At 42.6% G+C, this 26,077-nt stretch overlaps 1 protein-coding gene across 1 annotated transcript; it reads left to right on the forward strand.

The window, feature by feature from the left end:
• The first annotated feature begins 795 nt into the window (after positions 1-795).
• On the forward strand, positions 796-24,970 carry LOC146784152 (E3 SUMO-protein ligase KIAA1586-like). Its single transcript, XM_085632909.1, is given in 4 exon segments — positions 796-1,764; positions 4,880-5,193; positions 19,621-21,119; positions 24,078-24,970. Coding segments are annotated over 4 exon segments (3,675 nt in total).
• Positions 24,971-26,077: the final 1,107 nt, after the last annotated feature.

Below are 26,077 nucleotides of genomic sequence, written 5' to 3' on the forward strand. Positions count from 1 at the left end.
ACCATCTCACGTGACCGGGCCTCTTGCACCAATGAGAGAGCTGGAGGATGAGGAAGCGCCCTTTTTAGCCAATACGAGACCGGAGGAAGTCGTCGCGTACTGGAACCACGGAAGCTGTGAAGCCAGGAGGAGTTGGGGAGAGATAGCCAAACCAGAGGATGATGCCGACCGAATCCCGGAGACGCTGAAGTCCCAGAACCACCATCCATGGGACCAAGAACGGGAGCCGGACCTGATCCGGTACCGCAAGACCACCAGCCACGCTCACCGGGGAGCGTGGCTCCCAGAGGTACATTCCAGAGTGTGGGGCTGGTTTAAGAAGGGGTCCCCAGCAGGCGGCCATAACCTAGGGAAGGGAAGAAAGCTGTAAACCCTAGAACCTACCGAAACGGACGTGTTGTGGTTTCTCCTGTGTTAGTTTCTCACATCACCGTTTGTTTTGTATATGGCGTTGGTGGCGGTTCGGGTGCTCTTACCCCACTCCTTTCCCCGACAACCTATGAGAACGCATAAGAATCCAGAGTGACGGTTGTTTTTTTTGTCATTTGTTTTTTTTTCACATACGGTATCCGGCTCACCCTACCCGAAGTGGAGGACCAACCACTGGGAGCTTAGACTGAATACCTGACGAACAAGGGAGTGTGACGTCACATGGACTGGCCTTAAAACTTTGTTTTTGTCTTGGATTCTTATTTGGGCCTAATAAACAAGTCTTGGAACAAGAAAACGAGTCTGTCTCTGGCCGAATCCCCACACATGGTGTCAGAATTGGGATTCTGTCCATTGTAAGAGGAAATGGAGAACCTCCTTCAACAACTTATTGCCGGCCACTCAAAACTTGAATGGGCTCTCGAAAGACACATGACATCGGCACAAGCAGATAGAGAACTGTTCAGTACGACCATGAATCAACAAATGGAAGGGTTATATAAGCTATCTGACCGACAAGAAGAGGCCATGAAAGAGGCAAACCCAAGCCAGGGGTCCCCATCTCCATTTCCTAATATCGTACTACAGAAGTACGTTGCAGGGGATGACCCGGACTCTTTTCTTACAAATTTTGAGCGGGCCGCCCAGGCATCAGGCTGGCCCGAAAACAAGTGGCCTTTCTTTTTGGCTCCCCTTTTAACGGGTGAAGCCCAAGCCGTGTATCAGGCAGCAAATCCCACGGGTACTACCAGTTATACAGAGATAAAGGAGGTCATCCTAGATCACCTGGGGCTCGATGCCAAAGCATACCGGGTGCGTTTCCGAAGAGAAAAGGGCAACCCCGGAGATACGCCCAAAACCCTCTTTCATAAACTAAAGATAGCTGCGGACAAATGGCTCAAACCACAAGAACACACTAAAGAGGAGATAATGTCATTGATCTACCTCGAACAGTTTTTAGAGGTCCTACCATATCCCACACAGAGGTGGTTAAAGCAGCACACTGGCCTTTCGGTAGAACAGGCCATAGAGATGGCCGCTACATACTCTAGAGCACAGCCAAGAACCTTCATATGGGAAGGAGAGAACAAGCCACGAGCCCCAGCCAACAAGCAAGACAAGAAAAACACTGGCAAACCCCCGGTTGAAGTGGATAAAATACGTCCCTCCAAACCTGTAGTGCCTAACACAAAAGGGCCTCAGTGTTCTGAATGTGGGGCATGGGGGCATATAGCTCGTTTCTGTCCCCAGAAACGGAACACTGACGAACCTATGGATGTTAGCTATCTTCCACATCAGGTTCTGCACACCAAAGAGATGGGCACAGGATTCTATGTAAGTCTGGTTATTGATGGGGTGCACATTAGGGCTCTCCTAGACTCTGGGTGTAGACAATCTGTCATCCAGAGTTGCTTAGTCAAACCCGAAGATATCATAACCCAACGCCACATACCCATTAGGTGCGTGCACGGAGATATCAAGACCTACCCAGCAGCGTCCATAAAAGCTAGAACGCCCGACGGGAGGGAACTTCCAGCTATCGTAGGGGTCCTACCAAATTTACCCGAAAAACTCATACTAGGGGTTGACCATCCCGAATTTATGAAATACCTTAGCCAGAAAGTTAAAAACTATAACCCCAAAACAACTGTTTGTCTCACCCAGGCCCCATGGCAAGGGGATACGAACTTTCATTATGCCCAAAGAAATGACCCCATGCTCCAGACAACCGGGCAGCAGGCGTCCCTTCCTATTACGACCTACCCCGCGTTTCTGAAAGAAAACGGTCTGCTGTATAGAAAAGGCAGTCCAACAGGCCCCACGCAGCTTCTGGTCCCCCAAAGTTTTAGGGAACAGGTCATGTTCTTCACACACGCCCAACTTCTAGCAGGCCATACAGGGGCACAGAAGGCCAGCTAGACCATATTAGAGCACTTTTATTGGCCTGGGGTACACGCCCAGATAACTAAATACTGTCATGAATGTGAAGTATGCCAAGCGGAAAAACCCCTATAGACCACCCGCTGCCCCTTTACAGCCTCTCCCGATCATTGGGAAACCATTTGACCGCATAGGTATGGACCTCATTGGTCCCTTACCCAAATCCCGAAAGAGCAACCAATATGCCCTTGTCGTAATCGACTATGCCACCAGGTACCCTGAGGCTTTCCCTTTGAGAACACCGTGACTATCTGTGAAAAATGGATGTATCTCTTTTCAAGGGTGGGGTTTCCCCATGAGATCCTCATGGATCAAGGTACACCATTTGTCTCCCGTTTAATGAGCCAGGTATGCAAAAGTCTAGACATAACCCAAATAAGAGCGTCTGTTTACCACCCCCAAACCGACGAATTATGTGAGAGGTACAACGGTACAATAAAGTTAACCCTCAAAAAGATGATGGGAGCCGAAAGGGCAGATTGGGATGCCCTATTGCCTTTGGCACTGTGTCATCCGTTGCCAAAAACAGAGCAGTCTGGGTTGCTCTCCATTCAAACTCCTGTATGGGCGACAGCCTCGTACTCTCCTCGAGATGACCAAGGAAGCTTGGTAAAAGGAGACTCCGGAAGAAACCCATGCTTTACTGGAATATTCAAGAGGTCTGAGGGCAAGGTTGTCTAAGTTACGGGAGTTCGCCCATAACAACCTGGAGAAAGCTCAGCGGAAGCAGCAGGTGTTCTCTGACAAAGGAAAAAAATGGCGTCACCTATAAATCCATGACTGGGTTTTAGTGTTATTACCCACCGCTATCCCTAAGGGTCGGTCTGAGTGGAAAGGACCCTATGAGATCGTAGAAAAAGTGGGTCTCACTACATACAAACTCCACCTTTCTGAAACAAAAACACAGATTTTTCACATAAACCTGTTAAAGAAGTGGTTAGGTCCCCTCCCATGATCCAACCTTGTCTCGATAACAGCAGAGACTAATCTCTCTCACCTTGAGATAAATAAGGATCTACCAAGAGAGAGACCCTAGATCCCTTGCTTTCCTCCTTCGCTAACATCTTCTCTGACAAACCCGGACAGACCTCATTGGTCGAACATTCCATCCCTTCCATACCGGGGAAAGTTATACGATAACGACCATACAGGATTCCTGCTGCTCGGCGAGCAGCCGTTGAGAAGGAAGTACAAAACATGCTTGCATCTGGAATCATAAAACACTCCAAAAGCGGATGGTCCTCACCTATTGTCCTGGTTCCGAAACCAGATGGAAGCATAAGTTTCTGCATAGACTTTAGGGCAGTAAACTCCATCACCCAATTTGACTCCTACCCCTTAACACAAGTGGACGAACTCGTCGAAAGATTGGGGGATGCCAGATATATTACGACCTTGGATTTGACCAAAGGTTATTGGCAGGTTCCCCTTTCCCAGCAGGACCAACATAAAACAGCTTTCTCCACACCATCCGGCCTTTACGAAATCACAGTCTTGCCATTTGGCCTGCATGGGGCACCCGCCACCTTTCAGCGCCTCATGGATATCGTAGTAGGAGAACATCAAGGGTATGCGTCAGCATACCTCGATGACATCATTATTTATAGCCCCAACTGCCCAAACATCTGTTGCACTGTCAAAGGGTCTTTCAAGCCCTCCAATCTGCTGGATTACATGTTAATTCTAAGAAATCCAAGGTTGCATACCAGAAAGTTCGGTATTTGGGATATCTCTTCGGCAATGGGCTCATAGAACCCCAACTGGAAAAAAATCAAGGCCATCACCAACACACCCTTTCCCACAACGAAGAAAGGGATGCGAGCATTCCTGTGGTTACTTGGCTATTTTCGGAGATTCATCCCCCACTATTCCCAAATCGCCACACCACAACTGATTTACTCCAAAAAGGGATTAAAGAAAAGGACCTCCTATTGCCTTCTTCCCAAGCCCTCCACGCCTTCTCCGATTTGGAAAAAAGCATCACCTCCAGCCCGGTGTTAGTATCCCCTAATTTCAAGCGCCCCTTTATCCTCCAAACTGATGCCTCCGACACAGGTCTGGGTGCTGTACTTTCTCAAGAGACTGAAAATGGAGTGGAACCAGTGGCCTTTATATTCGTAAATTTTTCCCACGAGAGAAGAACTATCTCACTATTGAAAAGGAGTGCCTGGCGGTCAAATGGGCGATTGATAAGATGAAATACTATCTGGAAGGAGCTCCCTTTCTTCTATATACCGACCATTCCCCTCTCCAATGGTTGTGCCGCAACAAAGGGAACAATGCTTGGGTTCTTCAGGGGTTCCTCTCCCTTCAGCCTTACTCCTTTGAAATACGGCATCGGAAAGGAAGCTGTAATGCAAACACTGACTTTCTGTCCCGTGTGCCTCAGATCCCCGAACGGGAACTGCCTAGGGGGGGGATGTGTCAGAAAGCACTCACCGGGGACACGATAAGTGAAGGGGAGGATGACCAAATGCCTCCTTATGTCTCGCTTGTGCTTCTTTCACAGTCACCATGGGATACGCGAAATCCGAAGTACAGCGGCCCCTTTAATCCAACACCCTTTTTCTTCTGGGAGGAGCAACCATCTCATGTGACCAGGCCTCCTGCACCAATGAGAGAGCTGGAGGACGAGGAAGCGCCCTTTTTAGCCAATACGGGACTGGAGGAAGTCGTCGCGTACTGGAACCACGGAAGCTGTGAAGCCAGGAGGAGTTGGGGAGAGATCGCCGAACCAGAGGAAGACGCCGACCGAATCCCGGAGACGCTGAAGTCCCAGAACCACCATCCACGGGACCAAGAACAGGAGCCGGACCCGATCAGGTACCGGGAGACCACCAGCCACGCTCACCGGGGAGCGTGGCTCCCAGAGGTACGTTCCAGAGTGTAGGGCTGGTTTAAGACGGGGTCCCCAGCAGGCGGCCATAACCTAGGGGAGGGAGGAGAGCTGTAAACCCTAGAACCTACCAAAACGGACGTGTTGTGGTTTCTCCTGTGTTAGTTTCTCACATCCCCGTTTGTTTTGTATACGGCGTTGGTGGCGGTTCGGGTGCTCTTACCCCACTCCTTTCCCCGACAACCTATGAGAACGCAGAAGAATCCAGAGTGACGGTTGTTTTTTTTGTCATTTGTTTTTTTCTCACATACGGTATCCGGCTCACCCTACCCGAAGTGGAGGACCAACCACTGGGAGCTTAGACTGAATACCTGACGAACAAGAGAGTGTGACATCACATGGACTGGCCTTAAAACTTTGTTTTTGTCTTGGATTCTTATTTGGGCCTAATAAACAAGTCTTGGAACAAGAAAACGAGTCTGTCCCTGGCCGAATCCCCACACTACTGTTAATATGCGCACGCATGTTAGTTATTAGAGTTATTTTGCCAAGCAAATAGCAAGTTCCCACGTGTAATTTGTGTATGCAGTTTGGTTAATTTTAATATATCACAGCACCCTATAAGTAAATTATAATAAGTATGTTATTCAATTAATACTTTCATGCAAAATAGAGGAGATATACAAAATTTTGCACTACCTGCTCTATCAATCCCCCCTTTGGTGATTTTTAACATCACCACACTATCTTTAAATTCTGAAAAATTTAGTAAAAGAAATTAATTTAATACTCTTAATCTTTTGTTAGATTACATTACTGTTTCGCCTTTCTATTCTTCTCTTGTTTTTCTATACATATTGTCTTTCCACTCTTCTAATTCTATTTCTTCAAATTCTTTTTCTTTTCTTTCTTTCTCTTTATTTCTTACAGTTTCACTTTTTATATGTTTTTGTAATTTCCTTTTCTTGCTACATAAACATCCTAGTCTTAGAATTAATACTAAAATAATCACGTTACTGGAATTAATATTTTACCAATAAAGGTACTACCTAGCTTAAGTAAGAAGTTCTTAATAGTAGAAAACTTTTTCCCAATCTTTTCCCAAATACCTTCAACCTCCAGTGGAACAATTTCCTTATGCAAATCAGTTATATTCTTAATGTATGTCTTCAAATCTTGACTTTCGTCTGGAATGTAAGTACAACAATGTTGAACTGTCAGCATTCCACAGACTCCACCCTCTTTTGCCAAAATTATATCAAGGGCAAGTCGATTTTGCATTACCATGGCACGCATGGCAACCATTTCAGTATTTACTAATAAAAATCCTCCAGCGGTGCTTGTTGACAAGCGATCCACTACTGTTGACAGTTTTCTAATTTTGTGTGCATTCAGAGATATTCACACTGCTGGTATCAACGCTCCAAAAATGTCTCCTACAATTTCTGACCAAGATTCTCTTTTCCTACGTGTTAGTTGGCTACCTAATTCATGTGCACCATCTTTCCCTCTTTCCACATGGAATATCTTTGGGAAAACCAGGCCTAGATAACGTGCCATACCAATGTTCTGGTAATCGATAATATGCTTTATTCCCACAGATAAAATATAGTCCAGGGAAAACTGGATCATTTCCTCCTTTAAATCCCCATCCACCCATGATTCTAAAAGTATCATGGCAATCACTAGTGCCTACAAAATAATTATCATATGCAGTTTGATTCCTTCTAATACACAACTTCCCTTTCTGAGGCCAATCTAAAGCCGTTGTTGGACTAGCTTCTCCTGTCAAATTTTTTCTCTTTCATCATCCCAGACTGTCTTTTCTTCTTTTCTCTCAGGTACCTTCCTTTGCATTATCAATCTCATTTCTTCAACCATATCCAAGAAAACCTTCCCCTCCTTCTTTAAACTGCAAGTTAGATTATTTCTAAATATTGATTCTAATGTTAATTCTTTAGTTTCTTAGAAAAATTCACCTAACACTTTTGCAGGTTTTACTTTATTCAACTTGTTAATTACAGGTACTTGTGAAAATACATTATCTACGTCTGAATAATAATATTCTAATTCCCCTATCTTGTAAACCAAACTTGCTATTACACTACATGTTATTCCATATGTTACTGGAAGGTGATGGCAAGTCACTCCCTCAGATACAGACGCTGGCAACTGCATACAGACGTAGCAATCCCTCACATCCATCGTCTTCACATATTCGTATAGTAACTTTGAAAATACATTGTTAGAAAAATCAGTTATAGACCTATCTTTATGTAAATAATTTCTATCTATTTTAGTCGGATATACCTTCTGAGTCTTTTCTACATTAGTTTTATTCTCGCTATGTCCTTCTATTGTTTCTAGTGTAACCTTAAATGAAACCAGCAAACACACTCCACAGAAGCAGTAATAATCCTGTACAACAACAACACATTTTGAACCATCTTCTAAGGAACACACATTTACATTTTCTATTTTCTGTGTTTGCCATTTCAAAAAATGATCAGTGTCTTTTGACTTAACCTCTTCTACTTCACAACTATTTTTGTCTAACCCAAGGCTCTAAGCACCTACTTGGTTCTTTCAGTTTTATGTCTTTTCCGGTAATTTATTGTTTCTCCATTTTGAACCTTTTTTATCTTTTCAATTTGGCATTTAATCGTCTTTCACTTTCCTTTCGTAGTCTTGTTGCAGAATTTCCTGAACATCCGTCTCTTCTCCGATGTCGGACAAGATAACTCTCAGGATTTCCGATTTTTCGTCGTACTCAACCACTCCTGGTACAGTCACCTCGGCTGTCTGCCTCTTCTTTTATTTCAGGCAATGCCACATATGACCATTCCGGCGACTTATACTTTTGGTTAGGTTTTCTCGTTCTTTTATTTTCTTCTACTGTCGTTTGTTCCACATCTTTCAATATCTGTGGGCTAGATACTTCATTTACCTGTTCAGCCCTAGATGAATTCACTCGGGTCAATCTGTATCTTAACCTTTTTATCTTGTTGGGCCAAATTTCATCTCTTGCTTGTCTTTTCAACTTACTTCCTTTTTCATTTTTCTCAGTTCTCCATGCTCGCTTTCTCAGGACTCGACCTTCTGGTACTTCATCACTGTCCTCTGATTCAGTTCCAACGTGACGTTTACTTTTAACTGTTCTTCTTTCCACCACTTCTGTTTTATTCCCTACTTCTGTCCCTCCTCATGGTTCTTCCACACAATCTTCCTGCTGACTAACCGTCCCTTCCTCTAACTGGATGTGTAAATTCCCTACGACTCCTCGGGGGGTCTTCCGCAAAAATCTTTCCCTCACTCTGTATCTGGTACCTTTCCATCTAATTTTATTACTACCGGTGGAATTTCTCTTGAACTTTCATTTGGGACCGTCTTATCAAAAATGTATTTTACAGTCTCTTCACTATTTTTACTCTCTCTCTTTTGTGCTTGGATGGGTTCGGTGTCTGATTCTGAGCTGGTGTCAGAAATCTGTAACTTTCTTCTTAAAGGAAGGTTCTGTGGTGCAATAGCTGGACTTTGCTCTGATTCAGAGCTTGTGTCTGATTCTTCAAAGTATTCTCCCTCATTATTATCCACGGGGTTAGGAATTCGCAAGGTGTGACTAGCATGAATCCAGTTCTTCACTCCTGCACATTTTACTGCTGTTGTCGTGGTCAAGATCACCTGACGTGGTTTTCCCCAACGTGGGACCAAACAGTTTTGTCTTCTGTGCACTTTTATTCTCACCCAGTCCCCTGGGCTCAAATCATGAGCTGGCTTCTTTTCAAGAGTGGTGGCATCGGATCCAATCTGATGGAACACAGAATGAACGGAGTCAGCCAACCCCTTGCAATAATCCAACACCAAGTCATCAGATATAGGCAATAGCTTGTTGACTGGTATGAAGATATGTCGCATTGCTCTTCCCATGACAATTTCATGGCGACTCAGACCTGTATTCCTATCTGGAATTGATCTAATAGTGATGAGTACCAGAGGCAAGACATCAGGCCATTTCAAACCTGTGGCTAAACACATCTTTCCCAGCCTGTTTTTAGTGGTGCCATTTACTTGTTCCACCACACCAGAAGCCTCTGGGCGATAGGCACAATGTAGTTTCTGTTGTACATTCAATGCTTCACAAATCAACTTCATGATTTCATTATGAAAAGGTTTACCTCTATCTGACTCAATTGTGACTGGAAAACCAAACCTAGGAATGAACTCTTAATAATAGCTTGGCTACTGTAATTCCATCACTTCTTCTCGTTGGGTATGCTTCCACCCACCGTGAGAACAGACAAACCATCACTAAAACATACCTCAGCCTGTTACAGGGGGGTATTTCAATGAAGTCAATCTGCATTCTGGTGAAAGGCCCTGCTTCTCGATCTATCGTTCCCAGACTTACCACTGTCTTTCTTCCAGGATTGAACTGTTGACATACAAGACATCTCTGACAAAGACTCAGCTACAAGTCTAAATTTAGCATTGTACCATGTCTGTTTAAAAAGTCTGATCATTGCATCTCTTCCTACATGTGCTTGTCCATGATACATCCGTGCCATGGCAGACACCATACTATCAGGCATAACTGATATTCCATCCCGATAAACCCACACATGATCTGTTTCCCGTGGTGCACATCCTGCTTTTACCCACTGTCTCATTTCCTCATCTCCTGCTTCTTCCTGCAACTGCCTTACTTCCTCCCATGTATTCACAGTGTTAATAATAACAAGGGACATGAATTAATTTCTCTTTTCCTTACCCTATTTATTGAATTCTGATTTCGTACGCAATATTGAGCCATATCGTTGGCAAACTGATTGCCAGCCGATACATAGTCATTGGACTTTGTGTGGACTGCACACTTCACAACAGCTAATTGCTTAGGCAGCTGTATCGCCTCAAGCAATTTTTCAACCACTTCAGCATTCCTTATAGGAGTTCCACTCGATGTCAAAAATCCTCTTTGTGACCAAATTTGGCCAAAATCATGCACTACACAGAAGCCATATTGACTATCGGTTATCACAGTCACTCTCACATTCTTTCCCAACTTACATGCTCTTGTTAAGGCAAATAGTTCAGCAACTTGGGCTGATTTTACTCCTTTCAGACACAATGCTTCCAAAACAGCTGCTACTGTGCATACTGCATATGCTGCACTCAGAATTCCTTCATCTGTTCTCAAACACGATCCATCCACAAACATCACATAGTCACTTTCTGTCAAAAGCACATCTTTTATATCAGGTCGGGGTTTGGTACAGAAGTCAAGCACTTCCAAACAGTCATGATCCACATCATCTCTGACTTCCACATTCTCAGCATCAGGCAGTAACGTTGAAGGATTCACATTCAAACATCTCACCAAGCTCACATTCGTTGCACCTAGGATAACTTTCTCATATTTAGTCAGACGACTGTGCGTCATGAACTGGGTGCGGCTCCTTGTTAAAAGGATTGCCACATCATGAGGTACAAACATTCTCACAGGATATCCCATCACAATTCCTTCACTTTGTTCCAAACTCTTGCAAGTGGCTACTACAGCTTTCAGACAACCTGGCCATGCTACAGCTACAGGGTCTAATATAGCTGAGAAATATGAAATTGGTCTCCTTAGTTTTCCATGTTTCTGTATTAATGCAGAAAGTGCACATCCATTTCTTTCGCTGCAATAGAGTTCAAATTCTTTTTCATAATCAGGCATACCAAGTGCTGGTGCTTCACACAAACTGTCTCTCAATTGTTTAAAAGCCATCAATTCTTCTTTATTTAATTCAATGGGGTCTTTTACATCACTTCTGGTTAAGCCTACCAAAGGTTTTGCAATCAGGGAAAAGTTACTTATCCACTGACGACAGTATCCAACCATTCCAAGCAACATTCTCACTTCTCTTTGTGTCATTGGGGCTCTCATTCCTTTTATTATCTTGATTCTATCTGCATTTACTTTTCTCAGTCCTTTTTCAATTTTATGGCCTAAATATTGTAATTCATTCTGACAGAATTGTAATTTCGATGGGGATATTTTAAGTCCTCCATCTGCCAAATGATTCAGCAGTGCAATGGTATCCACTACACAAGCTTCTCGAGTTCTAGATGCTACAAGCAAATCATCTATATATTGTACTAGAACTGAACTTTCAGGCATTTTTAAATTTTCTAGAGACTTTTTCAATATCTGATTGAATATTGAGGGACTCTCTGTGTACCCCTGTGGAATTCGGCACCATGCCAAGATACTTTCGCCAAATCGGAATGCAAAGATTTGTTGACTATCAGGATGCAATGGTATGGAAAAGAACGCATGACACAGATTGATTACTATATACCATTCCGCATCATGAGGAATCTCTTACAAAATCACAGATGGATTTGGTACAATGGGACAACATGACACAACGATTTTGTTTATTCTTCTCAGGTCTTGTACTATTCTAAATGTTCCATTAGGCTTCTTCAGACCCATAATTGGTAAATTACATGGACTGCTCATTATTTCTCTCAGAATACCTTGCTTGATCATTCTGTCTATTATAGGTGTAACTCCTGCAATTATCTCGGGTGTCAATTTATACTGTGGAATATTTGGGTAACTTACTCCTTCTTTTAGAGCAACTTTTACAGTATCTACATTTTTCGTTAGTCCCACATCTTCTCCTGTGAAATCCAATACCTCCGCCTTCACTGTCTTTTTCAATTCTTGAGGCAGCTCTTCAGGGTTAAATACAGCAAATGCCTCGGTAATCTCAGGTTCCATATTAGCCATCGTCATTTTATACAGTACATCTTCATCTGGAGTCTCAAATGCTATACCATCTGGAGTACAAAATATGGTGCAATTCATCTTACTCAGTACATCTCTCCTTAACAAATTTACTGTGCTTGAATCGCACACGACAAAGCGGTGCATTTCAGTAAATTACCCTATGCTAACTTTTACTGGATCAGTGAGATACGTTTTTATCTAATTTCGTGTTTGTTCTATTCCTTTTGGTGATCCTGGTACTGACTCTGTCATCATTATTGCTCTATTTACTAAACTCTGATTTACTGTCAAATTTTTGGGAGTACTTTGTTCAGACATTCCTACTGTTTGTCCCCACAAAATTTCTCTTGTATCTCGTCTTTGTATTTCATTTTCTCTGTTTCCATTATAAGGAATCGTCAGACAATGCTCACTATCCTTTTGTTTATCAAAAATCGGCATTACAGGTCCTATTGTTACCGGAACAGCTACTGCCTCCATATATTTGTAGTTAATTCTCTAATCTTCTCAGTCAATTCTAAAGTAGTTCTAGCCAATTCAGCTGAATTTTCATTAGCCATTTTACTAACTTGAGTATTTTCTGTTTCTCTAAAAGGATGATTTCTTCCTGCCTCATGTGGTACTGTTTCAAATTGTATATGCTGTGATGATTCTTTTACTGGGGCACTCGGTGTCAATGTGGAATTTGGTTGATATGGGGGTGAATATTTATAAAACATGTCTTCAAGCACATCATCCTCCGACTCATGCACACCATACTTATAACTTTCTGATCCTGTATTATTTCTCTTTTCCGTACACATTCTACTGGTAGTTTCTTCCACATTTCTTATAGGAAACAACCCATCAGTCATATTCACACTTCGCCATCTCTTCATTCTATCATCATGATTCTCTCGTCCATATGATCTATCAAACATATATCCATACCTTCCGCCACTCCGTTGTCGTTCTGTCATACATCTCATCTTCACATTCTTTGAATGCTTCAAACTGTGTTGGTCTAGGTCTCGGTTCTAATTTCATCATTCTTTCTCTCAGATTTCTCAAAACCGCTAAATTAAATGAACCATGTTCTGGAAATGCCAAACCTCCATCATCTTTTGTGTACAGGGCTTAATTTGTGCCGGTGCTTGCCGGTGCTTAGCACCGGCACTTAATTGACAGGGCCGGGTCTACGCATCTCGCCCGGCCCGTCACCGTCATTGAGGTTTTTTTCGAAATTAGATTAAAATACTCACTGTACAGTGTACACTCAGTCTCATCAGCGTGTGCGCTGTGCGTGTTCAATCATGCAGCCTCACCTGGCAGAGCCTGCAGGTCAGAGGAGTTCAGTGCGGCTGACCGGCTGTGTGTGTGTGTGAGTTCATCGACATTCGAGTGATTCCTCAGAGTACAGACAGAGTGACTAGTGACTAAACTAACTCACACAGTCACACTACTACTAGTACTAGTAGTACGGATTTGAATTATTTTATTTTTAGCTGCTGCCGTGCCGCGCACCGCACGGTGCGAATTAAAGAGAATAAATTGGTGCCTTGGTGTTGGTGGCGTAGTGTGTGTGATCAGTCCTCAGGCTCCATCGATCATGGCGGCAGAGAGGCCGCAGCCTGGTGGTAACGGTTTCACTTTCGGCTTTCGCCGGTTTAATTGTTTAAATGTTACACAGTCAGTGAGTGGGGTGGGTGGGCTCAGTGGGCCATGTGGCGTGCGTGCGTGCGCGTCACACTGGTTTGTTTATTGGGGCGCCAGGGGCGGGCTGGATTTGTGGGTCGGACTACTCACTGGGTTCTGTTGAGTGTTCTGATGGGGGTAGGGGCGGGGCCGCTGTACGCGCAGCACGTGGCAGCTTTGCCCACGCGCGCCACCGCCGCCACGCCCCAGCACAACTGCAGCCTGCCAGTGCCCACTGCTAAGTCCGGGAGTCACACTACGGTGAATCAGAACCGTTCGGTGCACCGTGCACCACGCCTAAAATAATCTTATTCCTGAGCCGGACTGCCCACGGCCACGGCCCACCCGAGTAACACGGTAAGAAAGATTGAAGGAAGTGGAACGGCATTTTTTTGCCACTGGCACTACTGTCTGTGATACCGTGTGTCTGTCCGTGGTGCGGCCTGCGTTCCGCGTTCGTGGCTGCCTATTGTCTCACTCTCGTGATGTGTGCGTGGGAAATTATGTTTCAAAGATGATCACCCGGTGCGGGAGTAGTATGTACAAAGCCAAAGCAGTTTCAGACAGGGCTAGAAGAATGGCGATTGATTGTGAGTGCTCAGTGCTGACGTGTAAAGAGGTTTGGGATGTAATGGTTGACAAAATAGCCGACTGGCAATTTCTATTTTAAAGAAGCTACTTGTTTCATTTATACGTGTATTCTTTGTGACTGGATGGGGCAGTAGTTAATGTCTTCTAGCAACAGCTCTGGTCATTGATTATGTAGAATTTGCAGGATAGTTTCCCTGCACCTGCAGCAATATTGTTAAACATGACACCAGGAACTGTCGAGGTAGTGAAAAGCCAGGGCACGCTTTGACATGCTTAAGCAACTTGGTCGTAACACCTTGAGCTCGAGTTTTTCCTGGAAACTCTGAGGTGCAACGTACCCCTGCTGCCCCTATAATGCACCCCCACAGGAGACCCTCCCTTCAGCCTAAAATGTATATCTGTATTACTGTATACACATGTGAGACATCAGAAACTCAGACGATCCACTCTGCAATGTGTAGGTCAACCCCTTATTTTGCTCAATGTCGCTGTAGAATGAAGCAGTCCAGGTGCACAGTTTCTGGAGACAAATGAGCAGAGAAACGCAAGGCAACCCAGTAGCATTACAGCGCTGAACTGCAAAGCCTGTTATCCCACCATTGGCAACCTGTATTGGTTGGGATGCTTTTAAAGTGAAATTGAGTGTGTGAGTTTGGATGGATGGATGTATGTGTGGGTGGGTGGGTTGCTTGGGTGGGCTGGGTGGATGGATGACGGTTCTTATACTAGGACCTAATTCCGAGTCTCTCGGGATTACAAAACTCGCAGAAACACCATTGCTCACGATTCTTTCACAAGAAAATGTTTCCTACTCAAAGCAGGCGAAATTTGTGGCGAAAAAACGCTGTGAATTGAAGAGAAATATGAAGGAATTGGTGCATAAACGCCTATCCCCTCATGTTAGTCTCCCATCATCTCTGAATCGGGAATTATTCCCCCTGCCTGGAATTACAGATGGCGATGGCATCGGCGATTGTGTGGTGTGAGAACTCTGGCCTTATTTTTGGTTCACTTTTAATCGGTCCCTACACTTCCTTTGTGATGCCCCTTGGGGGGCGCTCCTCAATGCAGGGGTTTAGTTGATGCTACCTGTACAGGAGAATGTACATTTCCTGGTCCATGTGCTAAGCAATCCATAGTGACATGACATCTTTAATGTAAATCCAAGTGCCTCCATTTGGGCTTCAGGGTCCAGGTCTCCCGACATCATATATTTTAGAAATTAAACATTCTCACAAGCCAGGTTTGTCCTATATTTTCTTTTGCATTTTTATACAGAACAAACTTCGACCCGAATGTATTGGAGCGCTATACAAGAGCATTATTTACATTACACAAGGTCACATTAATTTTTGTTTATTTTTTTTGTGTTTTTTTGGCACGGGAAGATATAGTGATTTGACCAGAATCACAGGATGTTGAGTCGAGGACAAAACTCGAACCTGGTTCCCCAGTACCAATGTCGGCCTCTCTGGCCGTAACGCCACATCCTTGTTCTACTCTGAAGGTTATTCACAGTCATTGGCACAAATGAGCAAAATATAAAGAAAACACCACCACGAATCTCCAGTAAGCTGGATACACACATACACCTAAAGTACATTCACTGAATCAAACTACTCCTCTCACTCTTGTAGCCCTAGAGACTCCCTGGCACCAATGAAGTAACATCTCTCCACTCCATCTCATTTACAACCTTCCCTGAGTAGTGGATATCTGCCCAGAAATGGCCCACACCTACTCTTGGGAGTGAAAGGTAAACTGGAGAGCAAGTCTTCATGGACGTAGGTGTCGGGATTGGTCTCCCTTTCAGCCGGACGTAAAGTACTGGGCTTTGATGGTGATCCCTAGCTTGGACACTACAGATGTGTGTGTGGCAATGTCCGAGGTCAATATCTGTGAGTAGGAGACCCTTAAGGATGTTTGCCCCACCCAGTGCTCGGTACCTTGCCCACAAGGGTGCTGTCTCTTGTTTAGATCTACCGACTGCCCATTCAGGAACTGTGGGTCCATGTCCAGGGCCAGTAACTCCCCTTAGTCTTCTGTGCTTCCTGCCTGATGAAGGCGTACTCCATGGCAAAGCGAAGCTATGAGAATCTGCCCAGGGCTTACAAGATGAGGCCTAGTGCCTGGCCATCCAGACCTTCCGCCCCATCAGATTCAGTCCTTTCCATCAGACTGCAGGACCATCAGTGACCAGGACTCTCTTTTGAGTGACAGAGCGGACCGACTGCTCAGTAGATGTCTCCGGCACACTGGATGTATCCCCTGTCAATGGTCATTAGAGTTGCTGATAAACCAAGCAAACTGACTAATAAACATTGTGAAACCTTTGGGGACTGACTCCTTCAACCAGTTACTGTGTGCTACTACCTACTACATGATCAATGCAAGATCATAGCAGGGCAGGCCAGGGGTGTCTTCCACAGAAATCCTCTCAAAGCTTTGCCAGGCAGTTTCTGTTCGTTTACTTCACTAAGTTTTATCCAACCATAGTCTTTGCTACAGACAGCTACACAGATGTGGCAGTGGCAGTGAGCGGCGAAAAGTTAGAAGAGCCCTCTTGGCAGGGCCGGACTGAGAACACAAATGAGCCCTGGTAATTTTATTGGACCGGCCTCTGGGTAGAGGGGGCACAGGACAGATTGGAAGTGTAAATCACTGCTGCCTAAGCAGCCCCCAGCACTGCTGCTTTTGTTACTCGGGGGCGATAATGCAATACTGCAGCAAAACCGTCCACGCAGGTCCACCAGAAACAAAACTGTCCCCCACCATTCCAAAACCGCCCCCACCCTTCCAGCCCCTGGGGGAAATGCCCAATGCCCGCTATGGCATCAGCCAGCTCCTGAAAACAGATTATAGTCAGTGCTGTGGGAAGAGAGAGGAAGATTTATAGGGTACTCCCAAATAAAAAAGGGGAGGCTCTATCACCCCTGGGCCCTGACCCTCTAGACCCTGGAGTCCACCTCTTGAGATAACTGTGGGGGGGAGTTCAGGAGTGTTCAAGAGCCGCCACCTCTCAGGTTAAACAACAAGGTACATGGGCAGCCTCAATTGAGCCCTAAATTTTGATTAAGAATCCACCCACAGGAATCCCAAGATGGATTTCTGTGCCCAGTTAGCCAAGCACACATGATCCACACTCACTTGACCTCAAACTCCAGGCACTTTGGGTGCCCCTCCTGACCTCAAAGCGATTTTCTAGGTCGTAATTCATCAAATGGGAGGCAACATTGTCATGTTCTTGGAGGCAAAACTCAGGAAGGCTTCATGACATTCGGTGACCTTACCAGCAGTATAACATAGGGCAGGCTAGCATGCTCTCCAGCGCCACGGAGGGGACATTTCTGCCCAAAAAGAATTAAGGAACGCACACTATCCGCTGTGTAAAATTGATTGTGGGGCCGCATCAAATAATTTAACCCCAGACAGACATCATATAAAAGTCTCTGACAGCCGGGCCCGATGGTAGTGAGAGCTCAAGTATGTATGAGATGCTCGCTTACAGCAGCAATGGGCCGAGGAAGTCACGTCACCGCTTGGATTAATTACGGGGATTCACTTTCGTGACAGATCTCATTGTCGGTCTTGGAAGGTTCACTTGAGTGATTTGAATTGTATGAATTCATCACGGCATGGATGCTTTGCGTCACGTGGGGTGACAACCGAGTTTGGTGTAATGGAAAGGGGAACGCGGTCATGCTTGCTCTCACTGTAAAGGAGATTAGGCGAAGAACGAGATGCTGACATCTGTGTGATTGATTAGTATAATATCATGGCATACATATTAGTATAAGACCGTGGCATACATCAAAGGGTGTGTTAACAGTGCTTGGAATGAGAAAAGTAAGTGCAGGTACTCCCCTTCCCAGCGTACCTGTCTGCTACTGAGAAGTGCTGATACTCTCCAAGTCAAAGTTTTGCACCCTGGCCTTGCTCAAAAGTTCATTGACTTTATCTTTCCAATTAAGAAAAAGTTAAAGTACTCCGTACCAGATAATGCATGCCCATTTAAAAGCATTTGGTATTAATGATAGTAGTGCTGGGAATGGAACGAATGGACTCCGGTAACCTCCTTTTTGGAAGTAGATTGACCGCAAACTAAAGAGGTGGGGAAATGGGGAGACTTTGCTTAGCCATTATGAAGTCAGTGTCATGAGCAGAAGCAGAATAATATGGTCTTCCGGTGCATATGCATTATTTTTACAAACTCCGCCGTCCGAAGAATTAGACAAGGAAAAAAGTCAGTAATGTTGTTCTAGGTTACTTTGCCACTAACCGGATGCAGTTTAATATAGCTTAGGCAAATTATATAATAAAGAGATGTATGTGTATATCCAGCAAGTCTCGGTGTAATGTAGCTACGATGGTTTAGGTAGTGAATGCATCCCTGAAGCTATTTCTTTGTAATCTCTGGTCACACGTTTGAATCGTCATAAGAAGCTTAGAAGGGTAATGTACCTGCTGCAGAGGGATGCGGCTTGCGTGTAAGGTAAATCACATAGCTGCCTTTATGTAGCATAGCGCAGTGTGTTTTATTGTGTACTATACAGGTGGTCATAATTAGTAAATTCACACTCCTTTGACCGTTTCACTGTGGTCCAAGTACTTATGGGTGAAATTTCCATGGTTTATGGCCTGGGTGCTTATGCGTGACATTTCCACGGTTTATGGCCTGGGTGCTTATGTGTGACATTTCCACGGTTTATGGCCTGGGTGCTTGTGTGACATTTCCATGCTTTCTGGCCCGGGTGGTTGTTAGGTCATCATTTGCAATTTACTATGCTTTGAAACTTAATACAGCGAAATATGTACTGTAAAATGTGTTGTGCGCAATTTTTGTCTTTCTTTTTACAAAATGTTATTGAGAGTAGAATTCTCTTCCAAACATCTCTAGCAGTCTCTAAGCTTGCTGCGCTTTCTTGCTGCACCCCGCTGGTGGTCTAACAAAACTTGCCAGGGCTGCTTTGGGTTCCCAGTCTATCCCTGAGTGTTGATTAATCAAACTTTTTTGTGAATCACAGTGTGTAACTAACTCTGCACACTGCCACCTCACCCTGCTTTTGTATTAATACCACCAGAGGCCAAAAATTAAAAGTGAGGCAAACTTTACAGACTTTGTATGTCTTTTGGTGAGCGCTGCAGGGCAGGCAGGTGTATGTGTGAGTTGGAAAAAGCCTGAATTTGGGTAGTCAAAGTAGGATCCATTTGGGTTGTTCTTATAATCAGTCATGGTAATAGCTGTACAAATGCAGAGATAAATGTCTTTGTTGCAAACTGCAAATAAATATTAATTGTGCCTGTTACCTAGATGAATTGACATCACACTTCGCACATGTCTAGCGTGTTTTCTTTCACTTTGCTTCCCTAGAATGTCACATACTGGACAGAAGAAGATTTCAAGCTACTTCACAAAAGTCAAACCCCAAGATGATGAGGAGCCTGCTAGCAAACTTGCTAAAAAAGATCATGTAGTTCCAATGGATGAAGGGAACAAGGAACATGGTGAAGTGCGAGCGAAGGCACTAGATGAGAGTGACACCACTACTAGTAGCAGCGTTATAATCTCTACAGAAGGAAAGACAGAAGCTAGTCCTCTTAGAGATGAGCAGCATCATGCTGTGGAGATTGGTACAGACACAGAGGAAACACCAAGCACTAGCAAACAGTTTGACAGATCACTTAAGCCACAATCAGACAGAGTTTTTAGGAAAGCCATTCTCCCTAAAGGTTGGAAACATGACCAAAAAATGTATTTCCAACGCAAGCATCCATGGCTAATTGTTAAGGGACCTAACCTTGGCTGTTCTGTGTGTCGCCAAGTCCGTGATCTTGGTGCTGAAAAATCCAGGGGAATGAAATTGTCCAAAGAATGGACTGAGTCTACTGTAAAGGCATATGGCACCAATAAAGACCAACAGCAGAAATCATTGAGGAAAAAGATTGGAGAACATGCACAAAGCAAGGCTCATGTTGCAACTTTAAAAATCTTAGAAAATGCAAAAAAAGATCCTTTATTGCAAGTAACTGCAAAAGCGCAATCTTTACAAATGTCAGCAACAGCTAGAATATTCCGAGTAGCTTATAAGGAAGCAAAGCGGAACAGACCAGCGTATGGTTTTGAAACCGAGATAGACTGCCACCAGTTGAATGGACTTGATATGGGGCGAATTTTGCACTCCAATGTAGCTTGCTCAAACATACAGCGCCACATATCCTCAGAAATGAAGAGGAAGATATTTACCAAAATTATTGAACTTTCCCCAAAAGTAAGTCTTTTACTAGATGAAGCCACTGCATTAAATAGGAAAAGTTCCTTAATTGTGTACATGCGAACGCAGCTACCTGGCATGGACTCCCCAGCTAATATTTTTGTTGACCTCATTGAGCTGAGTGATTTGTCAGCTGACGGCATAGTAAACAGTTTACTATCTGCACTAAAAAAAGAAACAGTTAACATCAGTGAGGATTTTCTCTCCAAATGCCTGGTTTCAGTTGCCTGTGATGGAGCTTCAGTGATGTTTGGCCGCCACAGTGGTGTTGTTAAGAGGTTGCAAGAAAAAATCTCCCCCAATATTGTAGCCTGGCACTGCTCAGCACATCGCCTGGAACTTGCCGTTCATGATGTCATGAAAGATATTGGCGCTACAAATCATTTCAAAAACTTACTTGATAAGCTCTATTCTCCATTTGCCACATCTGTAAAAAACCGTTTGGAGCTAAAAGAATGTGCAGAAGCCCTTGACATTCAGCTTTGCAGAATAGGTCGAGTGTTAGATACTCGTTGGGTTGCATCAAGCTTCAGAACAGTAGAGGCTGTTTGGAACGCTTACCCTGCTCTCTACAAGCACTTTACTAGAGCAGCTGATGGTGGTTCCCGTGACAGTTGCAACACTTCCTAGATCTGGGACACACACCAGAAGACATTAAGTGGTATATACTGGAAAAGATGTGGCCCCGCGTAGGAGAACAGATGGATAAGATCAGAAAAATGAGAGAGGTTTATTGGATGTTCATCCTTAATACAGCTACATCAGGTTTGAACCAAGAAATACCTTGGGATCAAGCAATTAAAAATAATGGATAATTGATACTCATGATGACAGTCAAGTCAATTAAATTTATACCAGTCTTCAATTCAAGGTTATGAAAAAGAAAAGAAAAAGAAATATAATTGGCTATACTGATCTAACACATAGTGGTTGATAAGCGGAATAAAGAGGTCAGTGCATATAGGAATGTAGTGTAGAAACGAGTAACCACTTTAGCTCAAGAGATCCTGGCAATAACATCTTAATATCATGGAAACAATGGACTCTCTCTTTAACGTCGTAAGCTTCAAACGAAAAAACAAATTGTATCACTGTCTACAACATATATCCTCCAATATCAAAGGATATATATAAAATATAACACATTCATAAGTTTCTATAACAAATACGAATTGAATTATCAACAGTGATAGTGATACTTCTATCCATAAATTAGACAGGAACAATAAAGTTATAAAATAACCATTCAAACATGGCGTAGGTTGTTATTTCGACCAAACCACTAGTCCTATCTCCATGCGCATGACCGAGTACGTTAGAACTACGTACGTAACACGGGCGTAGGTAAATAGACCCAAAATGGCGGTGATTATAATCACTGACGAAGCAGAAGAGGACGCTGAGCCAAACAGAGAGGAGATATCCACCCATTCAAGACCCGACCGGGTAAGGAAAGATAATACGGAGTGCTAACAGTTTATTCCGAGTTAGACTCAAACCAATAGGCATACGGTTTGTGCACGTGCTGATACGAACGCTGGTTGATTGTATCACATCAGCAGCATTAAACTTATTGACACATGCTCTCCGGTAGTTGAATATCGATTGCAGACAGGGAAGCTAACCAGTATGAGTTGAAGATTCTTATACTATAAAGTGTTTTCCCAAGGAGAGTTTTTACTTTCTGTGGCGAAATTTCTTTAAAACTTATAGACAACTATTTACGCTATTCAACAGGACGATTAAATAGAGCCCGATATGAAGGGGAAACAACAGACGCAACAAAGACTTACCACAACGACATAGAGAACAGGATAACATAATCAAGGTATGTATTAAATACACATGAATGAATTACAATGATATCTGTGCAGCTATTGGGTTACTTAGACAGATAACAAATGGGTAAATAACAGATCTTTTCAGAGGTAACACGAATTAGGTATAGTATTAGAGCCTTTTCGTCTATATAATAAACTGTAGATAAAAGTGAGCAGCTATAGTACACTCGCTTATATATCCACTTCCTTAGGTCTGCTTTTATCTGCGAAGACAGAAAAACAAAGGTGCGCACCATTGACATCCATATTTGGCAAGAAATCAGTTGTTTAATCGGTGCAACACTTTTCAAGCAAGTAAGTACTCTAGTTAAGCGTACCAAAGATTAGACCAACATATCGTAATAAATAGAGTATAATCAGTTATCTCCCATCCCTCAGTCTAAGTCACACATCTCTGTCTTTCTTTAGAACCATTGTATACCATTCGTCTCCCTAAATAAGGATATAAACTGGGTTCAACCGATTACTTCGAACTACACACGAAAATAATCTATTGGAATAACAAGGGTCAGTATGGTTTTCTCATCTCTCATAACTATATAAAAGCAAGATTAGAGATTCAGTGTTCTTAACTTCAATTTAACTGGCATATACCAAGAAAAACATCTCCCATTAACACCCTTTGTAAGAGTAGAGAAACTCGTCCTGGGTAACAAAAAAGAATACCTGTTAGTACCCAATTCCAGCATAGCCCAGGTCTCCATCAGATTGGACATGCTTGGTACAACTTAAGCAAACTGGTATTGTTTCACCCCATTTTTGTAAAAGTAGAGTAACTCGCCCTGTGCAACAACAAAGAATACTTGTTAGCACCCTATTCCAATACTTCCTAGGTTTCTATCAGATTGGTTCTTGCTAAGTATAGCTAAAAGTTAAATGGTATTGTTTCTCCCCATTTTTTCAACACTATGAATCTGGGTAACTGAATTTCTTTATCAAGAGTGTTGGGATCGGTGCAGAGCTGAGAGACGTTGGGAGGGGATATCATAGTTCAAATGAATTAGCTCATCATTGTTTATGTTAATGAATTATCATTGCTACATTGACTCCCTTAAACAGTTCATAAAACGGGTTTTAATTGATACATATGTTTTTTCTTGTTGTTATTATTTTCTACATATAGTGTTAAACTCAGAGCGGATTCCTGACGAAGGCCTAGCCGAAACGCGTTGTGTCAATCGACCGCCTATGTGCTCATTGTTCTACAATTGAGTATAAAGTTGAGATAATCAAAAAAAAGTTTTTCACTGGTTTTTTGGATTTTAGTTCTTGTATATAGTGTGTGTGAGGAAAAACAATCATAGTAGAAATAATGAATTATCAATATGATTAACACTAGCAGGCTAAGGACACCTCTTATGATCAATCAATTATGAATCTATCATAGTTTATACTGTATAAATAAGAATCAATCTGCATAGATGATGACTTGCAGATATATTGTTGTCCATATGTATTGTTGAAAAAAATGAATTTATTGTGAAAAAAAGAAATTGAAAAACAGAAAACGTAAAAAACAGATATTTATATTTTGTAAGAATAAAAGAGATATATCACATATTCATTAGCCTGTATGCTTATCTATTCCACTATTTGTATTTGTTGTATATTATTAGATGGTTGTTAATAGAATGAGTGATATGCATGTTTATTGGGAGTCAATTTGCAAGTAGTATTTATCCGACACTGTGCCCGGTGTTAACCCTTTCCCCATAATGGTTCCCGTGACAGTTCCACACGAAATATGTACACAGGCCTAGGAAGGCGGTTATCATCTATACAGTTTGTTGCTAATCTTGGCCTCATGTATGATGCTCTTCAGGAGTTATCAGAGTTATCACTCGAGTTACAGAAGCGTGACTCTACAATCATTGATGCTCATCGAGCTATTTGTCGGCAAATTGCAGTGTTTGAGGCAATGGTAGACAGGCAAGGGAAGCACTTCTCACAGTGTAAAAAGGGCATAGAAGAAAATATATTCCAAGGTGTGATGCTGCACAAAGGAAAGACCACTGACAAAATCATTGAACAGGGACAGTTTTTTCGTAGCCTTGCAGAAAATCTAAGAAATCGTTTGTTGTCTACAGGAGGTACTAATTCTACTGACAAAAAGGCTGAGTATGATACACTGATTAGCGAAGTGAAAGTTTTATACAAACAGTACTGGCCTGATGAGCTACCCGTTCTTTATGGTGAAAGTGAAATTGAGTCTCTGTGTAAAAGATTCAACATTGCCAGTCGAGAAACCATACGTGCTTACAGAGAGTTTAAGGAATCTGGAGGAAAATAAATTAAAAGGCAGTTCAAGGAGCTTTTGATGGCCTTACACACTATTGCTATCAGTACTGCAGAATGTGAGCGGGGCTTTTCTCAAATGAATCTCATTTGCACATCTACAAGAGCATCGTTGCTGACTGAAACAACATGTTCTTTAATGTTTTTAAATCTTGTTGGCCCACCGTTGAACAGATTCAACCCCATCCCCTATGTTCAGTCATGGCTTGCAAAAGGACGAAGGGCAGCTGATGACACTAGGAGTAAAGCAAGGAAAGAGGAAGACTTATGCACAAGCAATTTGGACTGTTTGTGGACTTTTCTAGAAAAATAGATGCTAGCCAATTCCAACTGACAAAACAGGTCATTGCAATGTTTTGAAAAAGTTAGACAGCGGGCTTTACTGTGTTTGGATATTTAATTATTGTTCTAGTTTATATAGGTTATTTATTTGCATTTATAACACTTTGTTGACAGTGTCAGTTTATTTAATATTTTGATATATTTATGTCTCTTCCTTGTTTGGATGTTATATTTATTGTTCTATTTTATATATGTTATTTATTTTGTTTTTATAAGACAATACTTTTTCGTTTTTCCATTTTAGAACATGTATTTATTTGACGGTATTTATCTGCATTTTCGTTTTAGTTATTTTGTCTTTATTTATTATTTGTATGGCACGATAGCCATTTTGCACTGATAGGTATGACTTGAGACACTGCCCAGCCAGCAATTACCTATTTTTTTGGCTTGTTTACCTATAGGACTTTTTGGGGTTAATTACATTTTTCTGTGCTTTGTTAAGATACAAATCTTTTAATAAAAAGTAATATTTTGAATAAATGCCTCCTTTTCTCATCTCTCTTGTCTGTGTGCTACGGAACTACATTTGGAAACGCCAGTTAAGTTCCATCTTTACTATTCTGAATGTCTAATAAATGCACATATAGCTCCATGCCAGGGAGTAAATTATAGTAACATGCCCAATTGTTCATCATCTTTTTTAATTGTTTCTCTAAAAGTAATTGCTGTAACAGAATACTAACTCTGCTATTTAGAAATCCCAAACCCCTTCGGCCACTGGAAGTGACAAAGTGACTCATTCAAGTGTATTTCATGATTTTATTCCGCTTATCTGTTTAGACAAGTGTTTTCACAACATTTTGGTTTATTTTGTCACATAAGCTATGTAAAAGTTGCATCTTTTTGAACTCTTAGACTCACTCAGTCACTGTATAGACTCGCTATTAACAAGGGCATACCCTACCCAGTATTGACCTTTCCCCAAATCAGCACGTAGAGCACTGGAATTGTCCCTTTTCAATGCATTATTGATCTCAGCTAATTTATTCCAAACGTGTGCTTTAAACTCACTTTTGATTGAATCTGTTTCAAAATGTTCACAGGGCAGGGAAACCTCCTATCTAAACCTTACCAT

The sequence above is a fragment of the Triturus cristatus genome, chromosome 11, assembly GCF_964204655.1.
Source record: "Triturus cristatus chromosome 11, aTriCri1.1, whole genome shotgun sequence".
Classification (NCBI taxonomy): Eukaryota; Metazoa; Chordata; class Amphibia; order Caudata; family Salamandridae; genus Triturus; species Triturus cristatus.